General features: G+C 39.6%; 1 protein-coding gene across 1 annotated transcript; it reads right to left on the bottom strand.

Moving 5' to 3' along the window:
* Nucleotides 1-1,748: 1,748 nt before the first annotated feature.
* Nucleotides 1,749-23,239, bottom strand: CHAF1B (chromatin assembly factor 1 subunit B). Its single transcript, XM_062573569.1, has 14 exons — nucleotides 23,178-23,239; nucleotides 22,156-22,286; nucleotides 18,012-18,144; nucleotides 17,169-17,286; nucleotides 15,548-15,651; nucleotides 13,350-13,446; nucleotides 11,607-11,691; nucleotides 10,516-10,609; nucleotides 9,802-9,871; nucleotides 9,624-9,715; nucleotides 7,994-8,156; nucleotides 6,406-6,828; nucleotides 4,205-4,296; nucleotides 1,749-3,710 (listed from the first exon to the last, which is right to left on the bottom strand). Exons 2-14 carry the CDS (start codon nucleotides 22,279-22,281, stop codon nucleotides 3,613-3,615), a joined length of 1,695 nt encoding a protein of 564 aa, XP_062429553.1. The 5' UTR covers nucleotides 22,282-22,286; nucleotides 23,178-23,239; the 3' UTR covers nucleotides 1,749-3,612.
* Nucleotides 23,240-25,231: the final 1,992 nt, after the last annotated feature.

Raw genomic sequence — 25,231 nt, 5'->3', positions numbered from 1 at the left:
GGGCTGCTGGTCAGTGACTAAGTACTTTAACTAGAGATTTAAAGAAAAAAAGTCAAAAGTCTTTTGAGAAGTGACTAGTAAGATTACCTGAGGTTTCTGGGTAGCTCTGGAGTCACACCATTAATACAATATATATCTCCCTCCAAAATGGAGAACAGGCAAGTTATCAACCCTATACAAATCTAGGAGGGGAAGACCCTAGAGATGGATTTCCTGAACCATTGAGCGCTTGAGCTTGGAGATGTTTGCCCACACAGTTGTGGCTACTCCAGCACCAACTGGAATAGCTGATACGTTCATAATTGGTCTTATGCGACAGGTACATTGACCCAAAGGCCTGTGGCAAGATGAGAATAGGTAAGACACCCTCAAGTCTCCATCCATTTACTAACAATATATTGCCCCCGGCTTTTTGATCATTCAGGGTACTGGTCTATAGGATACTGACATACACAGGTACCTAATGCTTTGACTGGTGCAGGGTCTACACACCCCAAATAAAAGAGTTCCATGGTTCCTGGAGTTGAACAGTGATATTACTGCCGCTTCTGGAAGTTATTTCCATGTTTTCAACTCCCTCTTCTTACTGCTGCAGGGTTGAAAGGAGATAACGTTACCTATCAAGATATTACAAGCAGAACGATTCTCGAACTGGTTATGATCTGCACAGAAGACACTGAGCAAAATGTGACTGAGGCAGATGATGTCTACACCCTGCTCACAGCTTGAATATGAACTCGGGGTCCATTCGAATTAAAAGCAATTCAGCTGGCCAATTAGAAGTGACATTTGAGTCAAACCTGAACAAATGAGCATCTCCGAAAGAATTAAGGGTATGCAATACGTCACCTTACCAGGCAGTCAAAACTGAAACAGCAGTGGGCACGTTCCATCTTAGAACAGAGCCCTGTGTATGACTAAGAATAGAACATGAACACAACTTCTACAAACAAAATGAAGGTAAAGTTTTCAATTATAGGTAAATGTATGTGGAGATTTCCCCCCTGGAAGACTGAAAGGGGAATCACCAAAACCAGAAAATTCAGTTCTGACTGTCAAAGCATTAAAGACATTAATTTATGTATGAATGATGGCTTTTCACAAAGAAAAAAAAAGCCAAGCATCCACATCTGAAAAAAGGTTAAATAACTAATTCCATGTAAATTTGCCAAGAGTGTGTAAGTAACAGAGTTAACAGAAAAGAGAAGTAAAAAAATCATATCAGTATACATGAGACAATTAGGACAAACAAACAAACAAAAAATCCTAGTTGTGAAGTTGAAATACCAAGTAAAGTTTCCTGACAAAGATTGCAATGATTGCAAAGATTGCAAAGAATCTTCAAGTCCTTAGAAACTCTAATCTTTTGTCAGACAGGTTCCTGGAAGACATAAGGTTTAAAAACACCAATTTAGTGCTTTTGATGGAGAAAAAAAAAAAAAAAAAAAAAAAAAGAAATCTCCAGCTGGAAGCAATGGAGCCACATTAAGCTGAAAGCTTAATTGGAGGGAAGAGAGGAAAAAATAGTATAAAAACAAGTGGATGCCACCTGAATAAGTACAGTATGAAAAAGAAGTTGAATGCTGTGATAATTAATTGTATCTGAAGACCACAGAGACCAGATATGCCATTACCAGTAACATAATACACCCAATCTAGTAGCTTTTCACAGAAAGGGTAGTTTATACTGAAATACACTGTGTAAAAAAAAAAAAAATAATTTTTAAACATCAAGGTAATATTCACAATTAGTGTTTAGAACTGCAAGTTTTAATTCAAAGGATCATTTGCAGGGCACAAAACCAGACACTGCAGTACCAAGTACGACACCATCCCACAGAAAGATGAAATACCAATATCCCTATAGTTCAAGTTGAACAAAAAGTAAAACAGCATGACCAGCAATTTACATGTTAGCTACAAATATCTGCATTAGCTAACAAATTAGATACCTTTATAAACTTTTTTCACAAGAAAATGGTTTTAGATGTGGCTTTGCTTGGTAATAAATTCTTTATAGTTCTTACTATATGAAAAAAACAGGTTTGGGTAAATCTAATAAAGCTCTGCTTCATCCTTACCTCAATGTCTTAAAGCAAAGACATAGTAAAGCAAAGACGTAATTAGTTTCCTATAGTTCTTTGCTTATTCATTTTTGTTGAAATTTGACTGCAGGTTTCAATTGTTTGATACTGTCTTTCTGACATAGGTATTTATTAATACTTCTTCTCCTTGTGAAATTTTTACATTTTTTACTTCTGAAAGATTTCTATTTCCCCTTTTTCTATGGTATTAGTCCAGTTTCTTAGAAATTGACAGGAAAAAAAAAACAGTAAATAAATTACATACTTTGAAAACAACCAGATCCAGGGAAGAATGTAAGGTAAAGAGCTTTAATATGAATTGCAATTTTTCCCTCCTGCATGTGTTGGAACTTCAAATGATAGAAGTATATGTTTCATCACAAGAGAAAATGCCATTTAAAACTTCTATCTGCCATCATCAGCTAGAACAACTGAACATATTTTAACAGTTATTCTACTTAAAAAAAAAAAAAAAAGCACATGATGGTAAACAAAAGTAATGAATCCAATGAGTTTAGAATAGTGTGGCTGTGCATTCTACTTCTGGAGTCACGGGCCATGCACCATAAAAACTGAAGTGTGGTTTTCAAATATTTTGGTCTTACTGTTTTCAAACTGCAAGTCTCAGTTTGATTATATAGTAAGCATTAAATGCTGAAATAAATGAACTTTTAAGAGTGTAATACACACTGAATTTGTATTATATTTTATTGGCTAAGGGAGTTAGATTTTGACAAAAGAGAAGATAAAGGAAACCAGTACTTTTAATGTATACACTCAGATTTTGCTGCCTCAAAAAAATCTCATGTCAACATTTTTTTTTTAATATGGAGACTAAACAATTAAGAGTTGCTTTCTACTGTTTAATAATGCTTTTAACAGGTCTTAAGGGGGTCTCTTCCTTTTGCTTTCTTGTTTCTTACATATTTTGATTTCTATTTCAGTGATATTGCATCTGCTGCATTTGGAGCATGTAAACATCAGCTTTCATTCCGCATGTATTGGAGGGCATGAATTATTTTGCACATTGCTAAATGCATAAGTCAAGCTGCCTGAAGTTGTTTTTTTTTTTTCCCTTTTGTCTTAAACCACAAGAAACCATTATGAATGCCTTCAAGTCCTTAGAAACTCTAATCTTTTGTCAGACAGGTTCGTGGAAGACATAAGGTTTAAAAACACCAATTTAGTGCTTTTGATGGAGATGCTTATGTTACCGTACAGCTTTTCAATACCCAGATTTCCCTAAGCTGTGGCATTTCTTGAAAAAGGACTGTCTTCAAGAAGTAGAACTGCACTTAAAGTCACTTTCCAACTATTTCCTCTTCTGCAAAGCTACATTCCTGAAGCCTGTCTTCTATAGCCAGCTTTCTTCACAGCACTATGTCAAATATGCATATGGTACTTCCATTAGGAACTGAGGATTTAACATTTGCAAGAAGAAATGCACTCTCAGATAGGGCTGCATTGCCTTCAGACCGTGAAGAGTCTACTAAAAGTTTAGCTTTTATTTGTTTGAATCGCAGCTCATTTAATCTTCAGGAGATGTAGAAAGAGACATTTCTTCAGTTCTAGGGCGTTTAGGTGCTGGGGGATTTTGAAGACTGTCATCAGCTGGTAAAGGCCTCTCTGAAACAGGTAGATACAAAAAATCATTTAAGCTAAGTGAAACTAGATTTAAAAAAAATGTGCACGCTAAATTCACAAAGAATTCATTCACAAAACAAACTGGTTTGAGAGAGCCTTGTATCTGAAACAACAACGTGCTGCAAGTACTTTCAAGTAACCTTTGAAACCTAGTTAAATGATCTAGAAGACATTACCTCCAACCAAATTTATTTTTTAGTGTTTCAATGGTCAGCTAACGTACCCATTACTGTAAAACTGTATTGACATACTATCACACAAGCAGCCTCAGTGAGAACAACATATTGCACATTGTCCAAAGCACCTTTCATACACAGCCAGAGCATGCAGAAGCTTTACAGCCTTGGGTTTGTGCTTGATTCAAGGGCTTTATCAGATTACACTAAAATTTGTAACAGATTATACCAGAATTTTAAAATGGAAAAAAAAATGATTGGCACAAAACTTTGCTGATACTAATAGTCACAAAAACTTACCATGCTCCTGTTCTGAGGAAGAAGGTATCGAAACTGTATCTGTGTGTGTTGAGGTTGGAGTATCTGTCTTCACTGGAATCAAGTTTACTCTCCTTTAAAAGAGCGGAAAGTGTTCAAGTGCTTCAAAGACATCACATCCACAAATTTTTTACTTAGATTTTTCTTCAGATTATAACTTTTACTATGCATTTTTCCCCTTTTGATACATTTTGAATAGTGTATTTTTTAAAAGTACCCTAAAAACTATATTCACCTTTTTCACTAGGAAGTATATTGCAGAACACAATGCCTGATATTCACTTTCTGAGCATATTACATTGGTCAAACTTTTTGAAAGTTAAGATTGGCTGCAGAGGCAAGGCTTTTACACTGCTTCTTGGCACCTGGTATGGCTTCCTGAGCTTGCCATTCCCCTCTGCCAGTCCTGTCCATGTTAAAACTGTAGATTTATAAGTCCCTAAGGAATTCTTTTGCTCACTGAAGTTGACTAACAATTACATGAGGTGGGGGAGGGGGGAAGGGAGAGGAAAAAATATATACAGTTCTTTATGTTATATCTGCTATTTTCTTCTGCTAAATCTCTTCAGGGTGGCATAAACCAAAGTAATAAAGCTATTAAAAAGGACAACATAAAGATACTTCCCTTCCTTCCCCCACACACATACTGGCAGCACGTTACATGATGACAGTCATGGCATAATTAGTTCAGATGACTAAATATAATTTCTTAACTCTAGAAAACAGATGGATTAAAAGTAGATTTTTAACTTACTCCATCTGTAACCCTGCAAAATTTTAGACAAATTTTTAGCTTCTTTTTGACTAGATTTGTAAGAAGTGTCACAAGCTAACTACTCTAATCATTCTGGAGCAATTCCTCTATGAAGTCTGTATTCCTTTCACATTTGCATGTCTCAGGGTAAAACATTATTTTCTTGATCTCAGACTACAACTGAGGCTGCAATATCCCATACTAATCATGACTATTCCAGCATGTCTGACTGTTCATTCAGTGCTGCTCTCTCCAAGAGCAGTGACCAATGTTAATATGGTGACCAAAGAATCTTCTTAAAGAAAAATGCTATTTATTTAGAAGAAAACCAAAAACTAATTATATTAAAATGATTACAGCCCTGCCAAGAATATAAGCCTTCTGTGCAGGTTCAGTAATGTGGGCTTGGTAGTCTACACTTCTGTTAAAAGGCTTGAGGTTTTCAAGAGTGGTAGCCAGCCACCTTAGCTCATGTTAAAAGTTTGTTCTCTTCTGCCTTCACGGGATTCTCTGTCTGTCCGTCTCTCTCTCTCTCTCTGTCCCTGGCTTGTGAGAGTGCATTCTCGCTGTCGCACACTCTCATGTGCGACTAATGAATTAGTTCCATTGGTTACCCTGTTCTCTCAACTGACTGTCACTTTCAACTAGCTATAACCTTTGACGTGTTAGTTCCAGTACAGATGCAACAGAGGTATGCAGAAAACCATCATCCTGTAACTATCTTCTCCAAGAATTTTCTTCACAGTTGCTGGTGTGATCCAGTATTCTCCTTTCTTATTCACCACTTCTTACCTAATCACCTAAAAATTAATAAATCCTATGAGAAAGTCAAATAAACTCCTTCAATTATAAAATAGCCTTGTTTTGCTGGAAAGGTCACACACGGGTCTCAAATTGCATGGCTGTCTCCTCACTGTTGCATACTGGTTCAGGATCTTATATTGCAGGTTGTGTGACTGCCAATACATGGATTACAGTTTCTAAAAACATCTAGGTCTTCACCTTAGGAAACAATACTCATCAATATATTAAGGCTCACACCCATGACTACGCACACTGAAGGTCTGTGCAGCTTTGCACACTTCACTACTTAAAACATTTCTTGTCAGGACACAGTTGAAGTCTACAGGCATTTTTATACAGAAATCATGACCTGAAGGTAGATACCCATTGCTGCCCTATGCACAAGGCATAAAGGTCAAGTTAACTGGGCTACTGCCTCACATTTTAGCTAGAAATACAAGAGCTGTACGTTTAGGGTGCAAGAAACATTTCAACCTTTCAGTTGTAGTACAACTAGAATACAAAGTTGCACGTCAAGACACAAGGCAGGGAATTTATGTTTAAACCTCAATCCTTTAAATGTAGCACAAGAACAGTTTGTCTTGGCCTTCATATTTATGATTGCAAATGGCAATATAAATCTCACCTTGGCGTCTTGCTCCACGCTTGTAAAGTGCTGAGAGTAATCCTCCTGGGCTGGTTTACTTTAGTACTCTGGCTGGCTGGCTGACTGGCTTTCCTCTCGTCTGAGGATGAAGCTGGAACATTTTTTATGCCAACAGGTGTGGAAGGCAACTCCTTACTGGCAGCTGTGGGTGTTCTAGTTTGGAGAATGGGAGTGCTGGGATCAGTGGTCCTGCTAGGAGGAGTCCCTTCTGTGAGCCTAGACCCTGGGGAAATGACTTTGTGTGACTGGCTCTTCTTCATTTTCTTCTCTGTTGCACTGGAAGTCCTGACACTTATCTGTGGCTTCTCCTTCAGTGGTATTCCCAGTTCATCCTTCTCAAAGGTAACAAACGAACAGTATCCATCCGTAGAAGAAATAGCAAGAAAGGCTCCATCGCTGGACCTATTTGAGATTTTGATCTTCATTAAGAGGAAGGGCTAGAACTGCTGTCCTCAACCCTCCCTGCCATCTGTAACAAACACTGTACCTGTCCTTTCCTCTTCCTTTCCCCAAATAAGTCTAAATAAGATTCAGACAGCTGAAAGACATCCAATTCAAAAGAACAAAAGATACTCAAGTCTGGCCTTCATATCTGATTTAGTCTCTGGCCCTGCCTGTGATCAGCTATAATATGCTGCTGCCAACAACTGCATGCATGTGAGCTGGCACAAAGTAAGGTTCAATCATGAGTACATAAATTTTCAATTAGTTTCTGAAATAGTGCTGAACTCTGCTCATTCAGACCCAGCAGGGCAGTTCAAAGTCTTCGGCTGTGCTCCCTGGGCTGCATAGAGACAATGCTCAGAATCACTGTGGTGCTTAGGTGAACGGGCCCTTGCTGCTCACTTCACCAAGTAACAGTGATCACTGATTTAAAACATATCATTTTCTATTCTTTTCTGCTCCCCTCCTCCTGACACACAATGGTCTTCGAAGTATCTGAGCATCAACTGTAACTTCTAAAACAGAGGCCTCCATATAGCTCTCAGCTCAAGTAACCAGCTAGGAAGGCTTGAGAGGAAGCCTAGTCCAGTGGAGGGATGGTTTGTATCCTGACTGCAAGACGTGGGTCCAATTTTCAGCTCCATTTCTGATTCCTCACTTCAAACCAGACTAATCGCTTAAGTCTTAGACACAAAGAGGGACCAAGCAGAATCGCGCATATAAAACAGGAATTGGCCAGGATACAGGTGCCTGAAAGCAAAGGGGTGACCTTCAAAACCTACAGGTAACTTTATTACCAGTAACACAGCCTGGACAATAAGTACTTCTCCTGGACATACAGTGCCCTATTAGCCTTTGTACAAATTTCACATTTGTGTGCAAAAGTGCTGTTTATCCTTAGGGTCCTTTTGCCTTGCTCCCCAGCTGATTAAAAAAAAAAAAAAAGTGATTTTCCAACAATATGAACAAGAAGTGGCTTGCTGTTCAGACCCCATGATGTCAGTGACCAAACGTGTCATAAATGAAATACAAAAATAAAGCAAGACATAAGAGCAGAGCTGCAACATGTAAAGAGGACATTCCCCGCTTAGCAGCAAATCTTTAGAATCTACCAATTACCTACCATGAAATGTCACTCAGGGTGTGGTAATGTATGTTAGAAACATAACCAAAGGGAAATGACTGCTGAGTATCATAAAAAAGCACAGAGTCTTCTGAAGCAACAGCAAACACCAACCGATAGGGCAGATTAAATAGAGCAGGGGCTGATTTCTGACTGATTTCATCTAGAATACAAAGAAACAAAACAGCCTGATGATTCTCTCTTGTATTCATTGCAGTGTAGTAACTGCACTAGCTTAGTCATGAATCTAAATAAAGCTTTCATTATTAATCAGTATCGAGACAATGGCTGAGAAGACAGCACTTGTATATAATGTAAAGTGTAATGTCAGGCACTAACATTTCTGTTGACTGAAGTTTGTTCTGTTTAGTCTTAGCTTAACAGACTAAAAATTAGCAGAAGTTTTATTCATCTAAGTTGCTATTCTTTTGCTACATATTTGTCATATATTTTTCAGTTCATTTTTTTCAACATATTTATATGCACTTTACTATTAAAGTCCAAACAAATAAATCTCAGGCTACAATTAAATCAAAGTCACCATAAATTTATACTGCCACATTATATTCTGTACGACCTATTCAAAACAATAGCTTTAACTCACTTTTGTGGTATCTGAGCTACTGCTAGTCTTTGATCCCAACAGTAAGTCTTTGTAAGGGCATGTTTTTCCAACTTTCATCAGAGGCTGACTGTTAGCAATTTCTGACAGCAGCTATCTACTATACACAGCTCCTATTCACTTCCATAATGATTACAGAAGATACACACATAATGTTAATGTTGAGTACCATAAATTTCTATAGATTTCTGGACTATCACAGATTTTCACTTTTCTGGGCAGGTATTGCAGAACCTAAACACTTTATTCATAAGAGATACAGAGATCAAGAATGGACACTCATCTCCTTACCTTGCAACACAGCATGGCAACGTATCTAAAGATTATGATGGAAATAAAGAACACATATAGAACAGATAATTTCTAAATCCTTGAAGGAATACCACCAATTGTCCTCTAAAGAAAGAACCTCTATTTTACTCTACCTGGAAATGAGAAAAGCTGTCTTTGCACCAGAGTAAGATCAGTCTTGTTTAAAAAAACATATACAAACTCCTAGCCGCACTGGGCTCACAATAAGGCTGGATTTCAGTCTCCAGGTAAAGTCTCATGCAACTTCAAACAATTCTTCCCTTCTCAGAACTCCTGTTCTGGCCAGTAACACCAGTTTGGCCTCCTTGAATAAACACTAATGGTGGTCGCAAACTACACCAACTCTGTAGTGCTTCTGCAATGTGAGTAGCTGGATCTAGAAAAAAAAACTTCACTAGGTTGCTCCTTTAGCTCTAAGTCAAGTTATTTTCCTTTATTCATACAAAATGGTTAAAAGCTAAATATTAAGTGGTGTTTTCTATAGACTAAGAGGCCAAATAAGAACATTTATCTTCTATATCAAAAGCTATTTGCAAGGTTCTTAAGGCAAATTCAGGGTCTTAAAATTAGGAAACAGTTTCCAAGATGTGGTACAACATATCTTAATGTAAAAAGGCTAGGGCGTGAAATAGTATGACCAGATTAATTTTTTCTTATATTTGCTCAGAAGTATATCCCCTGAAGGATTTACAGTACCTTTATTAAGTGTTTGTCTCAACTCAAAGTATACTGGGCAGCAGCGAACAGCAAGAGTGGCCTTTCCAGGACAGGGCAGGTGACCCATGGGCCTTTTATGAAAGAAACAGTATTTCAAAAAACAACATTTGATTTTTTTTTTTTAATAAAAAGGTATTTTGATCTTATTAAGCTCTACCTTTTAAGATTGTTTCTGGAGAAAACATATGTGGTGTTTGTCACATTTTCTCCTGATTCAACACAGCCAGCTGAGAAAATAAAGGTTAAGACATTACTCATCAACTCAAAAAAGCACCAAGTACACATTTTATATTCATAACATTTTATTTCTCAGGAATTAAGTTTGTATTAATTGGGCAATAGCTCTGTGATCTGAACAAAAAAAGGCATCCCAAATATTTATTTAGTGCTGTTTATGTTTCCTTTATAGATTTGCCCCTCAAAGCTTCTTTTTGATGTTGCCAGACACCTATAAAAGCACTGCTTATAAGGGCAAACTGATCCCCTCTTTGCAATGTTATTTTTACTAGGACTGCAGAATGTTTTTCAGAATGGGCATACAAACGAAGAGAGACCAGACAAGTCAAAAGAAAACACTCATTCTCCAATTTTAATAGAGTTATATTGTTGCAATTTATATATGTCTCAGTTAAAAAAAAACGCTAAATGGCAATTTTTAATCACAGAAGAAAGTTGAGGTTCTTGAGTGTTAATTACAGAGTATTGTGGAGACTCTTTCTTTTCCTCAGCAAGAACATGATGAATGAATGAATGAATGGCATGATTCAGATAAACTGGAACGTGTAACAGTTTTGAAAGCAACCTTGATGCACATTCAAAGAAAGGTGCAATAGACTAAAGGCAAGTTATAGTACATGTTCTTTTCACATACCTGGAGCGAGTAATAAGGAGCCATCAGGAGTAAAACTCAGTCTGCGGAAAAATGACTTCATGCTGTCATCATGAAACATTCGATAACTCCTAGCCTGTAACATTGAAAATATGATTGTGAGAAGTGCCATGAATATGTCAGTTGGAATTCAAGTGAAAAAAATCATCTGGCTGTACAATCCAACCTAAACAGACATTTTAAAATAAAAGTATTTTAAAAACCATGAACTCCTTCAAACTCACCTTCTCTCTGTGCTATAAACTCTGTACAGCTAAGGAAGATAGCCCCAGCTAAGGAAAATAGCCCTTGATCCCTCTTCAGCTACTAATCAAAACACTCCAAGGGCAGTCACCTCAGAGTAGTAATGAAAAAGTAGTAATAACCTAGAGAACAACACTATTTAACAGTCAGTCTAAAAGCTTGTTCCTTGGGTATTTAATTTTAACTCTAGTATTAGAGGTTTAAAGAGATACTTCTTTCTATAATGGCAAAGAGCTCTCCCATGCCTGTTCTTTAGTCTGTGTAAAAATGTTTCCACCAAAGAAGGAAAAAAAAAAAAAGAAAAAAAAAGGTAAGTTAATAGCTAGCTTTTGAAATGTTATTTTTACCTATCACTTAGGATTACTTTGCGAAGAAAACTCTTCATCTGCCCTCCTAGGATTAGAAAGATTTTTCTAAATTTTCACTCATTCATATTTTTCCTAAAAATTATACTACCTTTTTGGAGATTTCAGGCTGCTCAATCAAAATACTAATGCAATGTAAATGCTATATTAAATCCACAAATAATCTTACAGCTATTACCTGACAGATGTTTGAAGTCTTCCCATTAAAAATTTACTATCCATACTAATTTACACCTTTATAAAACGTTCATAACCAAAGACATATTGTGTTATCTAGATGAACGTTATCTAGTCATGTCTACAATGTTAGAGGAAGCCCAAAGAGGTTTTTATTTACACAAATGCAGAGAAGAGATAGAGTATTTGAACTGAAAATATTTGCCACATTGTTTCATGGAATACAGTAACTCTCACAAAACAGCCCCCCCCACATTCTCTGATACAATTAGTAGCCGAACAACATACCTCTCCTTCAACTCCTACCCCAGAAGGCATCTTGGTAACGTTAAATGCTACACGTTTGGTTTGTGAGTTGTATACACGCAGGACCCTACATGGTGGAGAACACAGTTAGCTATAAACTGCTTGCTTTCACCTCAAGTTTCACACAGAGCTGTAACACCTCTCTTTTCAATCATGACTGCCACATAATAATGACAATCACATGTTTAATCACGTTTATTATAACTGTTCAAACACCACCAGGGAGGACATGCCTTCATGACTAAATAACCAACAAATCATTGTTAACTATTTGACTGAAGAAGGTTTGTGAAGTACTGGTATACACATCCGTGGAGGAATGAAGGAATTAATAGACAGTGAGTGGCCATGTCATTCTCAATTGTAGTATAGGCACTATATCTGTTCCTACATAGTGTGAACTCACCCCAAAGACAATTAGCTGTATTTCTAGGCTTCATTGGGGCAGTTTCCTTTGGAATAAATGAAAACTGGAGTATAACTCAGTAAAGAATGCTTGAACTCCCCTAACATCATCAGCAGACAGCCTAAGCCAATCCAACTGCTGGTTCCACCATCCCCTCCTTTCTACTAGCTCTTAAACTCATCAAACCCTTCACCGAAGTATGCTAGTTTGTTAGGCTGGCAGAAAACCAACCTAACAGAAAAGTGGAGCTTTCTGCTGATTTAATGTGCAGAAACTGCTCCACAAAGAGTTTTGGACAGAGCTAGAAGGCGAAAGTAGATGCTGAAGATGTGGCAAACAGCAGTCAGCTTGAGACTTTCACAGAACTACAGGTTCCAGAGGAAGCCATGTGTCACAGCTAAGCTGATCTGCGAAAAGGGCGAAGGGGTCTCTGAACCCCCTGGACTGCTGAGTGCCTGCTCCTGGCATCAGCCCGAGCTCTGTTGAGCTGCTGCTATCTGCTAATCTTGCAGAAAAGTGTCTATAAGATGTGGGAGTAGAAAACTTCCCCTCTTCAGATTAGTTTGTACCCTAGCTTGTAACCTCATTCCAAGAAAAACTTGTGCACACAGATTTCACATAACTGATTATCAGAAGACAAAGCCTCATAATGACCTAGCAGCCATTTACTCACCCTGTTTTTGAGCCTATTGCAAATCCTAAATTAAAACTATTTTTCCACTATTACAGCAATTTTCTCTGAAAAGGGTGCCAGATGACAAGCATTTATTAGCCAGCTGCGAATCCCTTCAGAGCAGCACACATGCCGTAAACAGCTTAAGCTGAACTGCAAAGTTCTGACAACGGCCAAGTTTATGAAGTGTGTGTTTGCTTTCCCAATGACATCACTTATAAAACTGCTGAAAATGGAAGGAATAAGAGGGCAAAAGAAAGATATCAATGGAAAAACAGTTTAACTGATTTTTACAAAAAGAGAAAAAACAGACTAAGAACAAGGATGAACTTACTAGCTCACTAACAATCAGTTGATGCAACATTCTCTTAAGATATGTCTGATATCTCTAACCATGAAAACTCATTTCAAGAAAAACTTATGCAAAAGGTTGCAAAGGGTTGCATAAACTGCTTTCTTGCTTACAGAGACACTCAGAGTCAATCATTCACCACAAGATTAACTAAATTATCATGTTAATTTCACAATATCCTTTTACAGAACAATCCGATTACAATTAGAAGAACAATCACATTCACTTCATATACTTTTTCTTAATTCATCCTCAAGAAAGAACACTAAGACAAAGCACATACCAACAACTCACCTGTCACAACTCAGAGTTGCAATGTACTGGCCTAGAGGATCCCAGGTTATTCCTTGGACATAACTCTTGTGTTCATTTAATATTGAAACCTTTTGTCCTGAAATTACAAACAGTTTCCAGATTCTAAATTCAATGCATTTTTAAACAATTTTTCCTTTCAGAAATAAAAAAGGTAAAGTGTTTCAGAAGGTATATAAGGCACCGTTTTAAACACACAAACTGGTAACTTGGTGGTACCTGACAGCAATGTTAGAAATAGTTGCTTTGTTTCTAGAATCTCTGTAAGCAGAATAAATTTGGACATGTCAATTTAAGGCTTGTTCCCTACAAAATAACTTAGATAAACAACTTGGCCCAGGTATTAAATGCACAAGATGAGTACATTTCAAAACCATAAGTATTTCCAAACCTTTCTGATTTAGAAAAAGACTATTCATACAGGTCTACAATACCATTCAACAACTGGATTTGGCTCGATACAAAGCTAGAAATTCCAGTATTAAACTTTCAGCTGGGGCTAGATAACCAGGTTCTGTATTTACGATTGTATAAACTCATCACTTTGTTGAGCAGGCAATAAAAAAATACACTCCACACATACTGACTGATTGCTTACACAAGGAGAGCTTTCAGAAATAATTCTGTAGCAGTGCTAACTCATGTTCTTCCACAGCCTACTCTTACTAGAAAGACTTGTCAAAGACAAACTCTCTGACCCCACTGATGTTCCAAAGTTCATGAATGAGTGTTACAAATCCAAAGTATTGTGATTAAGTAAAATTACGGCTAATTCTCATGAAACATTTTGCTTTAAATACCAGTGACAGATGTCCTTCTAATAGTATAGTGTTGCTTTATTGCAAATAAATAATTTATGCGCTGACAAGTTTCAAAGACAACAGCTCCTGAGAAAGACTACACAAAGAGTTGAGGCCATGCGGCATCACACCAAAAGTCCTTCGAGCCTTGTATCCTGCTGCAGACAGTGGCCGACACTAGATGTCTAGAGAAGCATAAAAGAACAGGGCAAGTACATAATGGTATTTCTCCAGAATACCCTCCCAGCTGCCAACATTTCCCACCTAAAGGACATCTTAGATCAGTGATGTCATCTTTGTGTTGAACGGTCCTATGAATCTTTACTATTAATTTTCTTCCAGCCATTTTTTAAAACCATACAAGTGCTTAGCTTGGGTCATTATGAGAATCTAGCCATGAAACTCTTTACCTATGTGTATCTACAGCTTCAGTCAGAAAGCATACATTTTCCAGTAATGGCTTCTTACTTCCAACTTATTATATGTGTCTCTGCCTAGAAGACAAAAAATTGCTCCATGGCACTAACTAATTCTGTGCTAAAAGAAAGCAGTGAGAAAAAAAAGACATTACAGATGAATAACTAATATTAGTGTAAGAGGGCATCCAGTCTTTTTAAGCAGTAGTTTTAAAAGTATGGCCACTTGAAGTTGTTACAAGCAGTCCGAGATGGAAAACATACTCAGCCATGATGCCTGTTAATATACATATGTTCTGAACACATGCACACTTAATTGAACATTCGTGTACTTAAAAGACTTCTGGAAGGGAGTATATGTGTCTGCTGCTCAGATGGGAGAGATATTAAGCACTCAAAAGTTTCTCAAACCAAGAATGTGAAAAATGTAAGCAGAATATTCTTATTTTCTTGTATGTATGCACTGAAAGAAAAAGTGTGTTCTGGCTTGGAGGCCATGAGCAACCCCACTGATCTGCAGGTAAGCATGAACGTAAGTGCTTTGCTGGATGCTGCCCCGAAACTGTCACATCTTGCAAAATATAGCCTTGTAACCTACACCAGCTTTCTGCTTTTGACCCAGGTAAGTTACCTGATATCAATAGTGTTTTGTTTGTTTAGGTGTGAATGGGGAAGCAGGAGAATGAATAATATACCATATGCTTGTATGGCAGCTTAGGAAAAAAAAAGAAAAAAAGCAAACCTTACTTCCTGAATACTCTGAGTTGAAAAGATTACTTATGTGTAGATTTTGTCAGTTTGAGGTTACCTTTGTGTGGAAGTATCTGCACCACAGTCCCAGAAGTCTGGCAGTTAAACGGATTGTTCAATCACCAAGAGATACTTTAACTAGTCTGATAAATACCAAGAATCACTTGCAGCAAGACTGAAGTCACAAATGTTAAACATACACTTAAGAGTTTACCTTTATTGACATCCCACATTATAGCTGTGTTATCTACAGAGGCAGATGCCATGTAATTTCCATCTGAGGTCCAACAAATATCATATACATCTTCCAAGTGGCCTCTAGATGCCAGCAGAAAATAAAGCAATTATTAATTATACATGTGAAAACCTAGGAGTTCTGTATACTTTTAGGTTAAAAAAAACACATATAGAGAAAAAAAGTATTATGAAAGTAAAACAAAAAGCCATTACTTTCAGTTCTTTAAAAAAACTTCCATATTCAGAAGGGAAAGGAACAAGAAAAGTACATCCTGCTTACAGGACCCAAAATATCATTGCCTTTTAAATACTGCATTTTTCACAGAAAATGAAAACCCTGCATTTAAAGTAATTTATGGATTTATTTCTAAAGGTCTGCAAACGAACATTTCTAGGATTTGTATCAGACAATAGAAAACACTTCACCACCGAAGTAATTAAGAAGCTATTCAAGAAAACTTTCCTATATATTTATAGGCTTCAGAAACAGAAGTATGCATACTGAACAGAATCATATGAAATAAAATTAAGGTTGATTTAGATATAGTCCAAACAAACATTGTAAGATAATGAGAGTCACCCAGAAGGACACCATCAAAACCTGTTTGTACTGCTTGTAGTCTGAAGATACATCATACAGTGTGGTAGCTTAAATATTTGTAAAACTTGAAATAAGGAAGCTTTTTTAAAAAAAGCAATATTGTTGTACTTCCATACCATGCTTTGTGCAATTTCACTAGAACTTTTGAAAGTTGTCTCACATCAAGCTCAGTAGTTGCAAGGAATGCATCAGCTATATATAGTATTTATTTCTTGTAAACAAGTATAAATTCTCAATGATTTCATTAGTGTAGACAAATCAGAGTTCAAGACTTTCCACATATACTACATCGAAAGCAGGGCAGAGTTGCAAATATTGCCAATCAAAAAAGTTGCATGTCAGTTTCCAAAACCACTAATCTCTTTCAATCTTCTGCTGAGAGCAAGAACAGAATACAGTTGTATTCCAACCGCCAGCAGTGGTTTGATGCCTTAGCCACTATGAACTCCCACTAACCCTTATTTAATTTCAGCAGGCATGGTGTATTTTATCGTTGCACAGCTTGAAATAAAGGTTGTATAATGCATTCTATATTCATCTATAACAAGATTAGTGGGAAAAAAATAGTGGTTTAGCTTCACAGCTACTGTCTGGAAAAATCACATAAATCATTTTATCTACAGGCATTTTTTTACTTTACTACTGACCAAAAATTTCCACTTTAACACTAGTAACTACAACTTCATATTTTTCTCATATATCTCTGTGCAAAGCTCTAATTTTAAGCTTCCTAACATCAGGAAACAATTTCGGAGCATGCTGGCTATCTCACACAAATGCCAGATCTTCTGCCTTAACACATAAATTGCAGGTTGGTACTGCATCAAAAGAAAAAGTTAAAGATCATAGAAGGTTTAATGCTGGAACAAGTATATTTTTTGAGAGCAGTCAAGTCCTACATACACTGAACCTGGCTGTGCTAGATAATAAAAGGCACTGTGGAATCAAAACAAACAAGCAAACAAAAAATAACCAGACTCATAAAAGTTGAAGCTACCTTAAAGTTTTAACAGCTGTCCAGTTCTCCTTGTTGAGCTGAGCTTCATCTTCATCCTGAAAAGCTAATGGTTCGGATTCTTTGCTATCATTCAGCTTCCACAATAAAATCACAGCATCTGTAGAAGAAATAACGTGAAGCTTTCCTTCCTGCTCATTGTTTTGTTAATGCATTACATTTGGTTTAAGATTAAAATTATCTAAAACACACGAAAAGCAGATTTTTCTTTGGAATGGGGAGTAGACTCCAGCCCACTTTTCCCCTCCAGCAGGAGCTACTGATTTTAAGTTGATGTCTTTCATTTTTCATTAAGTGATCTAATAAAGGGCGATATCCCCAGAAGTCAGATGAGAGTTAAGCACCTAGGTTTCGGTCTGCTTTTGATTAGAGTTGGACATGTTTCTCTCTGGGCTTTTGAAAATTTTCCACCAAGACAGGTAACACCCAGTTCTGCCTCATGAAGCACACACCTATCTAATGCTGCCCTTACTGTGATTGAAGAAGCCCTCAAGCACTCAAGGAACAGGGTTAAATTTACAAACTCTGCCACAACCTTCTAGTATGACACTGGGTAATCCATTCAATCTCTCTATCTGGGAAATTTGGATAGTAATTCTTTCATATCTGGAAAAAAAGAGCCTCTCAGACACACAGTCAGTGAGAAGAAGCTATTCAGGAACCGCATGACATGCATTTACTAATGACAATCAGAGTGCATGAACAAGTCCAGAACTGGAAATGTGGGACAGAGGTATGAACAAGTTCCCACGATCATTTTATTTTTTCCCACTAGATGCATAACCTAGCTTCTTTATATTAACTTCATTCTGTATTATTACTCACCATCTCCTCCAGATGCTAGGATTTCACCACTGGGAGAGAAGCGTACAACATTTACTGCTTTGGTATGGCGGGCGAGATTGGACAAGAACTCCACAATTGCTTTTCCATCTGGTCCTTTTTCCACTTTCCATATCTGGTTACAAAAGCATTACAGACAGATTTCATAAACAAGATGGAAGATAGGTTGATGTACTATATATGCACCGTTTCAGTTATTCACAAATTTACTCCTTCAGCAGTTATTCTGAACTTGTTATCTGAAGCTATTAGAGATAAAGTTGCAGTGGCACCAAAAGTTTCCTCTCTACAAGCTGTAATTACATTGCAGCATTTCTTTAGCTCTGATTGAATATATTACTGAATATTTCTGATAAATAGGACAACCAAACACATGAAATTGCTCTGTCTCCTTTCATTGACAATCTCTAGCTCCAGATGAATTTGACAAGTCTACAAATACAGTAATTCAACGTTATAAACACAGCAATATGTTGTCAACAAATAGTAACAATCTGAAACATACTGTGTTCTCTACACTAGAAAGAATTATTAGCTTTCTTTAGCAATCTGATTAAGCTGAAGAACTAAGAGTTTGAGAGTTTGAGCAAAAAAATATGAGATATAAGATACTAAGAACAACTCCAGATATCTGTTGATCATAACCCCAACATTATGACAGGTGAGAATTGCTCTTGCATGTTACTCAGTTCAGAAAATAACATGCATTGAAGGGAACTACCAAGCAATGAAGCTGCTTGATTAAAGACCTCTGTAATTTTTTCCAGCTTTTCTTCCTTATGCAATAATCCTCTGGAATAAGCAGAAGTAACAGAAGTTTTTTTATTTCAAAGAACACTGAATATTTTCCGTCCCTAAAACATACTTACGTATGACCTAAGTATATATTCAGCAACTTCATATATAGTCAACATCTCTGAAATGCATACACTGTCAGGTGAGAGGGTAATTTGCCAATGAAGATGGAAAAAGTTTTGGCTGAGGCTACTGGAATAAGAACTTGATTTTTAAAGACATCTTTAACCCATTTATCATCTGTAAAATAGGGAGGCCTTTAGATTAGCTACGCAAATCAGTTATGCAGCAGCTTATTCTTTCTCTTTTCCTGACCACTGCACATTTAGTAAGGCCTCATTAATGCATTTTTGATTTTTTCTTCACATATATCAGATGATGGAAGACTGACAGAACATGAGCAGGGTTGACTGATGTTTAAAATGTGAAATTGTCATGCAAAGGCACACAGATAGCTACATACTTAGATACACAGGAGACTTTTTTTTTATTTATTTATATATATATATATATATATATACACACACACACACGCATATACACACACATACATAGTAGAAAACCTACATGAATTCTTCACACTGGAGCACTGGAGTTCACTACTAAGGAGTACAGGGAGGTTCCACAGTTGGAACCTTTCTTTACAGCAGGATTAGTTTGAGGAGCTGTCTCAGATTGAAACAGCAGCAGAAGAGATTTTAGTGAATGAGCCACAGAAAAGGAAAAAAAAAGAATTTTACTGCAAATCATCAGGTACAGATACTTACAGACACTTAGGTAAATACTCTGTTTCAATCTCAGCACCAGAAAACCAACAGACACAAACACTGGGTCTTAAAAAAAAAAAACGTCTAATGATGACCTAGAAAAACTCTGATCATTAAGTCTAACTTCCACACAGAAAAACTGTTAAAAAAGATTGAGTCAATGTATTTCTCTGAAAATGATTTGTACCTCACCAGTCCATTATAAAAAGAATGTGATTCACCCAGCATACTCAGTTGTCCCCAAAGTTTTCCCACTGGGACTATTAAAAGGCTTTTAAAGAAACTAAGTGATCACTGAATGAGAGGAACAGTCCTCACATTAAAAAGAATTTAAAAAATAGTAAACAAAGGCTTGATTTTGCAAAGGTCAACCTTACAGTCACTTCCAAGTGGCAAGGGATGTCAAGGACAACAGGAAGGGCTTCTTCAAATACATCAGTAGCAAGAGGAAAACTAGGGAAAATGAGGGCCTGCTACTGAATGGGGTGGGGGCCATGGTGACGAAGGATACAGAGAAGGCAGAAATACTGAATGCTGCCTTTGCTTCAGTCTTCACTGGTAAGGGCAGCCCCCAGGAATCCCGGAGCCTAGAGACAAGGGAGGAAGTCTGGAAAAAAGAAGATTTTCCCTTGGTCGAGGACAATTGGGTTAGAGATCTCTTAGGCAAACTTGACAACAACAAATCCACGGGCCCGGATGGGATGCACCCATGAGTGCTGAGGGAGCTGGCGGATGTTGTTGCCAGGCTGCTCTCCATCATCTTTGAAAGGCCCTGGAGAACTGGAGAGGAGCCTGAGGACTGGAAGAAAGCCAGCGTCACTCCAGCCTTCAAAAAGAGCAAGAAGGAGGACCCACACAACTACAGACTAGTCAGCCTCACTTCTATCCCTGGAAAAGTTATGGAACAACCGGACATGATCTCCAAGCATATGGAGGAAAAGAAGGTGGTCAGGAATAGTCAGCATGGAATCACCAGGGGGAAAATCCTGCTTTAACAATCTGATAGCCTTCTAGGATGGAATGACTGGCTGGGTAGATGAGGGGAGAGCAGTGGACGTTGTGTACCTTGACTTCAGCAAGGCTGTTGACACTGTCTCCCATAACATCCTCCTAGGCAAGCTCAGGAAGTGCAGGCTAGATGAGTGGACAGTGAGATGGATTGAGAACTGGCTGAAAGGCAGAGCTCAGAGGGTCGTCATCAGTGGTGTGGAGTCTAGTTGGAGGCCTGTGGCTAGTGGAGTTCCCCAGGGCTCAGTATTGGGGCTAGTTCTGTTCAACTTACCCATCAGTGACCTGGATGAGGGGGCAGAGTGCCTCCTCAGCAAGTTGGCTGATGATACCAAGCTGGGAGGAGTGGCTGACACACCTGAGGGCTGTGCTGCCATTCAGAGAGACCTGGCCAGGCTGGAGAGGTGGGCAGAGAGGAACCTCCTGAGGTTCAACAAGGGCAAGTGCAGGGTCCTGCACCTAGGGAAAAATAACCCTAGGCACCAGTACAAGCTGGGGGCTGACCTTCTGCAGAGCAGCTCTGCAGAGAAGGACCTGGGAGTGCTAGTGGATGACAAACTGACCATGAGCCAGCACTGTGCCCTGTGGCCAGGAAGGCCAATGGTCTCCTGGGGTACATTAGGAAGAGTGCTGCCAGCAGATCAAGGGAGGTGATCCTGCCCCTCTACTCAGCCCTGGTGAGGCCTCATCTTGAGTGCTGTGTCCAGTTCTGGGCTCCTCAGTACAAGAGGAACGTGGAGCTATTCCAGTGTAGGACTGTGAAGATGATGAGGGGACTGCAGTGTATCTCTCTTATGAGGAAAGGCTGTGAGAGCTGGGCCTGTTTAGCATGGGGAAGAAAAGACTGAGAGCGGATCTTATTGATAAGTACCTTATGGGGGGGGGGGGTTATCAAGAGGAAGGGGCTGAACTCTTTCAGTGGTGCCGTGTGACAGGACAAGCGACAACGGGCACAAGCTGAAATACAGCAAGTTCCACCTGAATACAAGGAAGAACTTGTTTACTTCCTAGCCGTTTCTTACTAATCCATAAGACTGTGCCCTAAATTAGCAGTTACTATTCAGGAATGCCACCCAGCAGTCAACATAGATAATTTTCTGAAAAAGTCTGTTCAACACTCAGCAGCAGTCAAAGACAGTGTGCCAGGGTAGGGGTCACTTTGTGGAGAACTGTACGATCTCATATTCTTTCCCTAAAAATCTGCCAGTGACGCCAGTCAGGGTGACACTATTGCTAATTCCTGCAGCACAAAATGTAAAGACTTAATCACAGACTGGCTGAAATTAAGTAACAACAGGTTAGCCAGAAGACTGATTTTAAATCAACAAGTTCTCACTCTTGCTTACTTTCTAGTTTTCCAAAGCAAACAAACAAACAAAAAAAAAAAACAAAAAAAAAAACACAACACACAACTACAAAAACCCAAACCACCCTGCTATTATCCTGCACTAGATAATAATCATACTGCTAGTTAATAATATATAATCTTACATAATAAGACATTTGATGCTCTATATGCTAAAAAATAAATAAATAAATGAAACGTAGAGACTTACACGAACAGCAGTATCCACGCCTGCTGAAGCTAATCGATTGATCTTTCCATCAGTTCCATGTTGAAAGTCTAAGCTGTAAACAGGCTCCTTATTATGCCATACTATTTCACAAGTGATGACCTTCATATTTGCTAAAGAAAACAGAGCAAATGCTGGATAAATTGATGTTTCTTATGACCAAGACAATGAAGTCAACACAGATTTTGCAAGCACCACAGACAGATCCCATACAAGTTTCACTACAGAAATGGAGAGAATGAGAGAACTTAAGGAAGACAATTTCAAAATGCTACGATTTATTATGATTAAAGTTATTGTCTGGCCATCCTGTGAGAAGAGTAATAAAGGAGGCCTCTCAACTGAATTAGATGTTGTGACAGGAGCACAGGGTAAGGTTATAATGTCCAAGTGGAACAAGACTCAAGTAAACCCTGAGGGCAGATTTTTAAGTTTTTCCCTTCCACCTCCCAGCATGGAGCTGTATTCCCACGGCTGCCGTGATGCTGTTCTTCTCAGCCCAGGGTGCTCTGCCCCACCCCAGCTCCTGCTGAGGACAAGCACCGAGGCCCACGGGTCAAAGCAACGCCAAACACACCACAGGCAGACCCAGAACCGACGGCAACCACTTCTGCTTCGCGTGCACTAAGAGGACAAGGCAGAGGAAAAGAGCAGGCGCCTGGGCAAGGGTAGGAGTAAGGTGGAGGCTCGGCAGGCCGGAGACCTGGGTCTCGAGCAGACCCGCTCACCCAGCAGCGCCGCCAACAAGAGCCGCTCCCCGCGGAGGGGAGGGGGGGGGCCCCGCACACCGCCCTCGTCCCTCATCGGCGGGGACTGGCGGTGCGCAGTTTTAAGGGGATTAACCGCACGAAAGCCAGCGCACTCGCGGCCCGGGACAACTCCGCAGCCGCCAAGGCTAACTCCGCGCCGCTTCATACCCCGGAGACAGAGACATCGCGCCGCGCCCGCCAACGGCCGTTAACGGCCGGGAGGGGGTGGGGGGGGGCGCCCCCCCCAGCCCTTACCTGAGCGCGCGGCTCGCCCTTCCCGCGCGAGCTCGCCTTTCCCGCCCGCGAGCCGCCACGCTCCCGCCACCCACCGCGCCTGCGCGCCGCCCACCCGCTTCCGCGGCCGGCGCGCGGCGGCAGCGCCCCCTGCCGGGCCGCGCGGGTGGAGGCGGCTCCGGCAGGGGCCGCGCGGGCGCCGGAGCGGCGGGAGGGCGCGAGCCGTGACAGCGACGACAGCGACGACGACAAGGACGGGGCAGCCGCCAGGCCGGGAATCGAATTAAATCGATCGACAAGTTTTGTTTTTAAGCCCCTGGACTTCTTTTAAACACCGGAGGGTGAAGGAAGATACTAGAGGCTGGGAGGACGCGGTCCAAGCGGCGTTTATTTCCATCGCGTTTACTTCCGTGACGGACGGCCAAAGATAGCTTGCCCGGCCTCCCCACCGCGCTGGGGAAGGAAGACGCCGGCACCCTGCGGTCCCCGAGGTCCCCCGGGCACACGTGCTGGCCCCAGTGGTTACCTCGGCTGCCCTAGGGCCGAGGAGACTCGCCGCTCGGTCTTCGCTTACGGGCCTGTCGCAGCCCTGCTCGCCTTACCTGGAAGGGTGAGAGGAAGGGGAAAGCCAAAACCCAGCACAAACCGCACGTTACCAGCTCAGGTTGGACGTAGCTTCAGGACGTGCAGCAAGCTGCCCTTACACTGCCAAGACCCCGCCAGCCTTCATGGGTCACTTGGGTGGCAGCAGCAAGCGCTGGAAGCGTACAGCATGACCGCAGGAGAACCAGCTCTTCTGCGTATCACACAACGTAACTCAGCTGCCTCAGGGTTCTTAAACCGATTTTCAGTATTTACATTCTACCTGAATTAGGATCCTGCTGCTGTAATTTACTCAAGCGAATCACTTCGCGTGCACGTGTCTTTTGACTCAGAATCCGTAACACACTCATTCTCTACTGAGCTGGTAAAGGAGCATGGAAAATGCTGCTGAGATTGTTTTGGGAACCCTGAACTAATTGCCAACCTAAAAGCTACTATAGAATTACACAACAGCAATATTTCTCTCTCGATCTTATGTTGGTTGTGACTGAGTACACTTCAAACCTAGCAGAGTAATATACAGTGAAAGGGAACCAAAGGTTCAGTTTGAAGTTACAGAATATGAAGAAGAGCAAACAATAATGCCTCTCTCTATTTCCTATATGAGCACGTGGCAACTGGGATATTTACACTGACTCCTTTCATTAGTACTTTTGGTTTTTAAAACATTAGAACAAGCTTTATAGTTGATAATATATAGCACTAGAGTTGATAGTTAGGGCTTTTCTATTTCCATATTCAGAGATACAGTTTGCCCTAATTCTTCTGCTTCCCCCCTCTATAAGCAAGTAAACAAAGAAACTCACAATAATAGTAACAGAGCATTGGTTTAAGATATTCTTACATTTAGACCAGTCAGAGGCCAAATAATCCTAAATAATCCTTTCTTCCAAGTGCAAACCTTTTCTTTAAAACCAAAAGAGCATCTAAGCCATGCGAGCTCTCTCATACCCCCTGCCAAAAAAGCGCTGTGAAGCCTGAAGAACCTCACCAATTGTCATATTGCCTAACTCAACAGGTAAGAAGGCAGAAGGGTACAAATGAAGATTTCTTGTATACACAATTTGGATATTTTTATTTCTCTTCTGAAAAAGAAAGAGGACTTCTAAATAGAGGAAGATGCGGATTTCCGTGCAAGTATGATGAGGCTTAGAGAGCCAGGACTGTACGAGAAAATATGCTCTAAGACAGATAAACTATCAATCTTTGGTTTTGCTTGATTTGAAATTTTGCTCATTCCAGAAAGGCTGATTTTTAAGTACACCTATATATTAAAACTAGTAATGCCTCCGGAATTCAGTTAACACACTCTGGATTGTAACAGCACTACTTTTTTCTAAATCCAGAATATTTCCATGCTAGACACAGTCCATTTTACAACAATACCGTGCACATTTGCAGCCTCCCATATTGTATTAGTACCATATTGTATTATTATTGCATTATTGACACTTTCTCTGCTGTAGACCCTA

The sequence above is a fragment of the Rhea pennata genome, chromosome 1, assembly GCF_028389875.1.
Source record: "Rhea pennata isolate bPtePen1 chromosome 1, bPtePen1.pri, whole genome shotgun sequence".
Taxonomy (NCBI): Eukaryota; Metazoa; Chordata; class Aves; order Rheiformes; family Rheidae; genus Rhea; species Rhea pennata.
Note: the sequence above shows the minus strand (reverse complement) of the source record. Positions and strands in the feature narration are given on the sequence as shown.

Excerpts from the sequence above, each read along its gene's own strand:
- CHAF1B (XM_062573569.1), bottom strand. The coding sequence starts at position 22,281 with ATGAAGGTCATCACTTGTGAAATAGTATGGCATAATAAGGAGCCTGTT. Across the intron at positions 9,872-10,515 it reads CTCCTTATTACTCGCTCCAG|CTGGCTGTGTTGAATCAGGA; the intron begins GTATGTGAAAAG and ends TTATTTTCTCAG. Across the intron at positions 9,716-9,801 it reads TCCAGAAACAATCTTAAAAG|GCCCATGGGTCACCTGCCCT; the intron begins GTAGAGCTTAAT and ends CTTTCATAAAAG.